This window comes from Helobdella robusta (assembly GCF_000326865.2).
Source record: "Helobdella robusta unplaced genomic scaffold HELROscaffold_8, whole genome shotgun sequence".
In the NCBI taxonomy this organism is placed as follows: domain Eukaryota; kingdom Metazoa; phylum Annelida; class Clitellata; order Rhynchobdellida; family Glossiphoniidae; genus Helobdella; species Helobdella robusta.
The window spans coordinates 5,395,704-5,403,704 of record NW_008705459.1 but is presented as its reverse complement, the minus strand read 5'-3'; the positions used below and the strand labels follow the sequence as shown (position 1 = coordinate 5,403,704).

The 8,001-nt window shown below is 28.1% G+C and overlaps 1 protein-coding gene across 1 annotated transcript; it reads left to right on the top strand.

Moving 5' to 3' along the window:
• Positions 1-1,376: 1,376 nt before the first annotated feature.
• Positions 1,377-7,688, top strand: HELRODRAFT_70378 (hypothetical protein; the record flags this gene model as incomplete). Its single annotated transcript, XM_009031879.1, has 13 exons — positions 1,377-1,519; positions 1,773-1,860; positions 2,042-2,162; positions 2,959-3,066; positions 3,561-3,687; positions 3,826-3,924; positions 4,478-4,600; positions 4,773-4,952; positions 5,537-5,639; positions 6,020-6,148; positions 6,763-6,842; positions 6,926-6,983; positions 7,575-7,688. 13 exons carry the CDS (start codon positions 1,377-1,379, stop codon positions 7,686-7,688), a joined length of 1,473 nt encoding a protein of 490 aa, XP_009030127.1.
• Between the last annotated feature and the right edge of the window lie 313 nt (positions 7,689-8,001).

Genomic DNA, 8,001 nt, shown 5'->3' with positions numbered 1-8,001 from the left:
AAATTAATCATCTATTGTTTTGTCAATCGTTTTCTCCCTTTTAAAATATCATCAAGTTGGAATCAATCCTTTTGAAGGCATCAGTGGCCTCGATGCAGACGGCAGACCCTGAGCAGTTTATACTTCATCTCTGTCAATCTGTAACGGAATTATTTGAACGCTATTACCTTGCTGAAAAGGTGGTCCAGAATAATTTCAGGAAAATTTATGACAAAGCAAAAAGACAAAATAAATTTAGAGTAACACTAACAATCCAAAAATTTTCTTTAACGGTGTAAAAGCTCAATTCCTACGTCCTAAGTATTCAATTGGATGTATTCAATTGCTGGGCCAAGCATGTTAAAGACTTCTTCAATTGTTTATCATACATACATACCCTACATACAAAAACTATCAGATGCCTGAAAGAGATCTCCATCAGACACTTGGTGATTCATCCCAGCTAAAAAAAAGGGGTAGCCGCTATAATTAAACTCTCTAGGAGCAAGACACTTGAATGGGTTTCATTTCTGCTGAGATTTATGCTGTTGACAATTTTGAGCTGATGATCTGCTAAATAATGTGGGTACAAAATTATCACAATTCAAAGATGCAAGCAGTCCCTAAACTACCGTTGTTTACTGTGTAAGAAAGGAAAAATACACTGCGGTATATCTCAATGGTATAAATAATCCACTTAAAAAAGCAGAAGCTAATAATCACACGTTTAATATTTTTTCAGTAGTGCATCAATGTCAAAAAGGCATGCAAGCAGCTGCTCACGACAGAGGTGATCATTCTCAAAAGTTTCCTGTCTCAAATTACCTAATGGTGTGATGAAATAAACAAAACAGATTTGTTTTCCTACCAACATTGCTCAGCTTGATTTGGCATATACTTGATTTTCGCTTGATCCCAAATACGCATATTTAAATAACTATTTTTATTTAAATGTTGGGTTTTTTATCGTTTATAAATTTAATTTTATCATCATATGCCCAACACCGTCATGGTTCTGCGGGTTCTGCAGTTGCACTTTTGGGTGGGTTCAATTGCAAAAATATTCTCCTATCATCATTACATATACATATATGTGCACCATTATATATTTATTATTCTTTGTACATGGGAATATTCATATACATATAATACAGTACCAAAACGATTAGAAATTTTATTTACTTTTAAAGCTCTAACCACGTGGCGTGTGTATCAGCCAATGGAAACACGACAGCAAGTGTTGATCGTCCTGTTATATCGTCGTGCCCGCAACACGCAAGCACACGCAGGTTGCGCGATTTTTGTTTGATTCATCGACTCGCCGGAAGCGTATAATTGTTTTTTGTACATTTTTTTAGTTTGGTCTGCTGATTGTATTGATTTAATTCATCTGAAAAATGATTTTAAAATCGCTCTTTGTTGCTGCATTTTTTTCCGCCTATGCTTTGGGGGATGGCGATGTGGTGTTACTAACGGACAGTGAATTCAAAGCTAAATTAGACGGCTATGAAATTGCCTTGGTTAAATTTTTTGCACCTTGGTCAGTTTTGTCCAAATTTGTCATGGATTTTAAAAATCGTACATAGCACTTTACAAAATTTTAAATTCAATGATGAATCAATAATTTTAAATAAATAAATAATTCGTGTTGTAATTATTATTACATAACAGTCCAAAATTGAAAAAGAATTAAGTCTTATTATTTATATTATAAGATATGAAATTTTTTTACCTGTTTTAATTATTATTGTTATTCAATTTCAAGTTAATTAAACAAATTTATAATATTTTAGGTGTGGCCACTGTAAAAAACTTGCTCCAGAATTTGAAAGAGCGGCTACTATTTTAAAAAGAAATGATCCTCCAGTCATTCTAGTGGAAGTTAGTACCATAAAATGAAAATCTCTTAAAAAATTCTGGCTGAATCCATCTCTCATTAATTAATTAATTAATTAATTTAATTAAATATCTTGTAAAGTGTAGATTATTTGCTATTGTTGAAACAAGCAACTTATAAAATGAGTTTTATTAATTTTTTATATTATAACAATTATTTTTACAGGTTGACTGTACTGAAGGTGGGAAAGATTCCTGTAGCAAACATGGTGTCTCTGGTTACCCCACACTAAAAGTTTTCAAGCAGGGTGAATTTGCTTTTGATTATGAAGGACCAAGAGATGCAGGTTATTTTAATTACTGACTATTGCACTGTTGATATACAAATTTTATTAATAACTAGTAAGAAACCATTTCTACAAGAAAAAATAGCATTTCACAACTTAATTAAATTCTTTAATTCTGTAAATAAATAATTTAAAATTTAAATAGGTTTGTTTATACTATAATAAAATATACAAAAGAATAAGGCTACGTCACATCAATTATTTTGTGTCTGGTTATTTATATTTAATTTTTAAATTTGTGTTATCTAGAATGTAATTAAAACCATTATGAAATTATATTATTTTTATTATTATATTGTATTTTTAAAATAAGGTTTTTTAGCAATTTTGATACAACTTTTTAATAAAATTTTGCAATTCAAGTTTTAAGTTGACATATTAAACTCATTTATAGAAACTAATAGAAACATTACAAGGGGATACAACTTTATGTTTTACATTAATTACATATTTGATGTCGTTAAATAAATCAATAAACTCATTTTATATTGTGTCAGATGAACTTTTTTCTGGTTTTAATTTTTTATAAGTAAATGAATTTTTTGAATGATTTTCATGGATTAATAAAAAATTTGAATCAGATTTTTATCAATTACAAAATGAGATTTTTCGGCAATATATTATAATTGTTAGCACATAAAAACAATAATTTTAATTATTTTTAAACATTAAAAATTAAAGTATCTGAGAATTTATTGTAATTCTATTGATTTTGATTTTTAAGCAAGTTCAAGTGTCAATTACAGAATTTGTTTTACAATTTAGAATGTGTAAAGGTGATCATATATTTTTTCAGATGGCATTGTCAAATATATGAAAGGAAAAGCTGGACCCAGTTCAAAAGAATTAAAATCTTTGGATGATGTGAAGAAATTTTTGGACAATTTTGATCCAAGTGTTATAGGTCTGTGAGTCATTGTAAAACTCCACAATTGCCGTTAAATTTGTTATACTGAATGATACCACTTTATTATTTACAAATTGACTCATCCATCTAATATAATTTTTTAACATTATCTAACTGATCCTGTCTTACCAATGTTTTTATGTATTTTCTAGACATCTTTCTCTAAAAGATGACTTAGTGCTTTACGCACTATAGTTGCTAAATACTTTCATTATATTCATGTATGGTTGTCTATCTTGGTTTATTAGCATTTTATAAATGAATTAATAAATTTTTTGAAAAGTTTATTTCAAGCTAATAAAAACATGGCTGCAAAATTTTTCCACATCTGGATAATTTTTACAATTTAGAGACATTCAAAACCATTTAATTGCATCATCTTAACTTTTTGACCATTTGCACAAGTTCTTTGTAGCTCAAATTGAGATGTTTTAATAAAATTATTTGATTTTTTTAAATAAATTTTTGAATTAAACCTAAACATTTTAAAGGGTTTTTCAAGTCATCATCATCGGAAGAAAATGTTCAATTCCAAAAACTCGCCTCTGCATTAAGTGACAATTTTAGATTTGCACACACTTTTGATCCAAGTGTTCTTTCTCATTACAATTATGAAGGGTACTACTTTTTTTCCATCTTATAATTTCCCATTTGTTAAACCTTTGAAAAAATTGTTTACCACTTCTGTAATGCATTAAATTTAAGCAATACAAAGTCAACAAAGCTGCTTTTACAAAATTTATCAAAATTTTTTAGGAAAATTGTCATGTACCAACCTCCTCGCCTGCATTCTAAAATGGAGCCTTCGGAACTTGTTTATGAAGTTCTCTGGATCAGTTTGCTCTTAAAGACTGGGTACAAAAACACATGTTAGTTAGTAAATTATTTTCAATAGTGATTTTTCAAAATAGAGATTATTAAACATTGTTTTGCATGTTACACTCAAATTTTCTTTTAAAGACATCATATCTACTTGAGGCTTTTTGGGAGAGTTTCAAAATTTTATTTTATTTCTCAAAATCATTTTTCTATACATAGAGGAGAACAAACCATTTTACCTTATTGCAGTGGATTTTGAGTTTTGGGTGGGTGTGCTTAGTATTGCTATCATGAACTAAAAAAAAACAGATTTAATATACTTTGTTGCCATAATGAACTGAACTGAAATAGCATATGTGATATCCAATGTTTTCATTGTGAATTGACACAACATATTTAAAAAAAAATCCTGTGCCAACCTACCCATTTTTTGCAGCATTCATTGCATAAACAATTTATTTTTTAATGAAAAGGGGGTTTTTATATATGTAGGCTTTATACTACATGTGTAAACCTAAAATTGTCTAGGCAAATTTAACAATTTTAGTGTAATTAATAGTTATATTTTTTCTTTGTTTTCTTTACCAAGACATGGCATGGTAGGTCATAGAACAACAGGAAATGTAGCCCAATTCGAAAGGCCATTGATCACTGTATATTATGATGTGGACTATGTGAAAAATCCCAAAGGCACAAATTACTGGAGGAACAGGTTTACTTCTCCATTGTACCATGTACATTTTTATAGAGTGCACTGTATGTTCAAATAATGAAAATGATATGTTTTTATTAATAAATCATAAACTATCATCTAATAGATTGATTTCTTTACAAATAACTTATTTAATGGTCTCATTTTGATGCATTTTTTAAATTTCAATCAGAATAATCAAAGTAGCCAAAAAGTTATCTGAGGAAGGCAAGAATGTCCATTTTGCTATTTCGAATGCTGATCAATTTAACCACGAGCTTACTGAACATGGCTTGACTTATTCAGCTGACAAGCTGGTAGTTGCTGCCAGAAATGCTAAAGACCAGAAATTCTCTATGACTGAAGATTTTAGGTATAGTTTTTTTTTCAAGATTCAGTTTGAAGGTAAATTCAAGTGCTTCTAATTATAGTATATTAAATATACCAATATACAAACAGAAAACTAGTCTGTGTTAAATTGATATTAAATAATTTCCTCACTATTCATTTGATTTTGATGCTGAAACATTTGGTGGCACAATTTTTTAAAACTTTCAACCTTGAACCATCATGTCTGCATGGCTCAGAAAACACATTCAGTTGCTCTTGTTCCATATGACCTAATACAAATTTTTGTTTGAAGAAATTAATCAAATTATTTATTTAATAAGTTATGCTGCTCAATTTCACAAATCAATGTCCATTTTTAGTTGGGATTCTTATTTTATGAGGTCAAAAAAGTGAATTTGGTTGTCATTTTTTATAGTTACAAATGGCTCTTTTGTTTTAATTTATGTTTATTAAAAAGTTGAGATTTTTATTTAAAATTTAAACTTAAGAAATTAATTAGTGTTTTGTAAATAATTCAGAATTAGTATTTTCAAATGTTTTACTGATTTTGTAAAATTTGATCACTGTTACAAGTTTTAACAAAGTTGAAATTAACTTGTTGATCAGTGTTGATGCTTTGGAAAAGTTTGCAAATGACTTTTTAGAGGGAAATCTAAAACCATATTTGAAATCTGAAGCTGTACCTACATCAAATGATGGACCTGTCAAAGTAACGTTTCTATTTATGTTTGTATATGCACAGTATTTCATAAGCAATGATATCTGAATTAAACTTATTTTATTTGGTTTTGTTTGTGTGTAAATTTTAAATGTGGTTGAATTCAGAAGGCTATTGAATGAAAAAATTACTCAAAATAAAAAAATACCTGAGTTCAGAAAAGTATTTGGAGTCAAAGAAATATTAAAATTGTTAGTTGGATATATTTGAGTAAATGTAATGAATACTACTCATTTCATTTCTACTTCATCATTATTGCACAACTGTCAAAATAATTGCACTTTTTTGAGCTATTTAGTTAAACTAATAAGTATAATATTTGTCTCTTGTTAATCTGGTATGATCAAAAGTAGAATGAAAACCTTATGTAGGTTGTTGTGGCAGAGGAATTCGACAAGATTGTGAATGACGAAACAAAGGATGTTCTGATTGAATTCTATGCTCCTTGGTGTGGTCATTGTAAATCTCTTGCCCCAAAATATGAAGAGCTGGCACAAAAGGTTCAATCTTAATAATTTGTATTACTTGTGTAATATCCTATATTTTTTATTAATGATTTGTATTGTCACTCGTCAATTATTGACAGAGTGTGTTGTTAACCAACTTGTGAGCTTTGTTATTTGATTGTCCATTTTTATTATGGATCAAAGTTGAATGATCTGTTAACCAAATTATTACATATCCGTTATCCTATAAGTTTATGTACAAAATATTGCATCATTATTATGGATCAAAGTTGAATGATCTGTTAACCAAATTATTACATATCCGTTATCCTATAAGTTTATGTACAAAATATTGCATCAGCAAGACTAAATACGCATCGCACAAGTGGTTATTGCAAAATGTTTACAAAATTAGAAGTAATAAAATTGTCACAAGGTGTCACAGGTTGAGAAGTTTTGATTTCAGTTTTTCAGAAATGCAATAGAAAAATTTGTATTTAGTTTATAAACTTTTTTCTCAATATCTCAACTTTAATCTTAAATTAGAATATAATTGTTTTTATATAATGCCCGTGTGTGCCTATTCCCACATATCTTTGTCATCTTAGAAAAATCTTAAATTATATTTACCTCTAGCTGACTAAATATCTGTTTTTGATGTATAACAGTTAGCTGAGGAAGAGGACATAGTGATTGCTAAAATGGATGCTACTGCCAACGATGTACCAGCACCATATGATGTTAAAGGGTTCGTGTTCTTACATAATCCTATTCCTAATGTGTTATAATTATTTATTTATTATTTATTTTGTTTGTTTGTTTAATTAACAGTTTTCCAACCATTTACTTTGCTCCCAAAAATTCCAAAAAGTTTCCAAAAAGATATGAGGTAAAAACTTTAACACATTTGTTTTATGTGTACATTTAGAGTATACATGAATACACACACACACACACACACACACACATATATATATATATATATATATATATATATATATATATATATATATATATATGTGTATGTATGTATGTATGTGTGTGTGTTATTGTTTGTCATATAAAATCAACAGAAAATATAATTATATAAAAAAAACTGCTATGTTTATCAAAAAAATTTGTGCCATTTATAATATTCAGTAGAGCTCAGCATATTTTAAGGATTTGTAGATAGAAATGTAAGAATTACTAAAATATCAAAAAATAACGACTTTGGTGTAAAATAAATTTTTCACGTGAAATAAAATAGGATTAAAAAGTCACTGTTAAGGTGATTATTAAAGTAGTTAAGAGCAAAAGTCTATTTGCTCATAGATTATTTACTTATAATTTTTTATTTTTAGAATGTAAAAATATTTTTAAATAGAGTTTGTTTGCAAGTTAAAACGTACATTAAACTTGTACAGTATTGTAAACAAAATGCATTTTGAAAGTGTAAATGTTTGTTGAATTGTTCATTGAATCAAATGTTCATTAACAGGGTGGCAGAGAAGTTGATGACTTCATAAAATATTTGGCAAAAGAATCAACAGATCCTTTGACCAAATACACACGAGATGGGAAAAAAATCAAAGCCAAGAAAGTCGATTTGTAGTAAATCAAGTCTGTCATCTTCCTACTGGTTTCATCTCAAAATGTGTTTATATAACTTATTCTCATAAAACTAATTAACTGATGAATATAACAGGTCTTGTGTAACTTTTATAAATTGTGCGAATGTGTATTTATAGTTATTTTATTACAACGCTGAAAAGTTTCTTTGTCCAACTTTCCAATTTGTTAAAGACTTTTATTTCAGTTCTTAAAAGTTCTTAAGTAATCTTGATGATGTCAATTCTTTTTTGTATTTTAAATTTATTTACTGTGGAATTCTTGGTTGGAATAAAAAATTTGTTTTATATTAAATA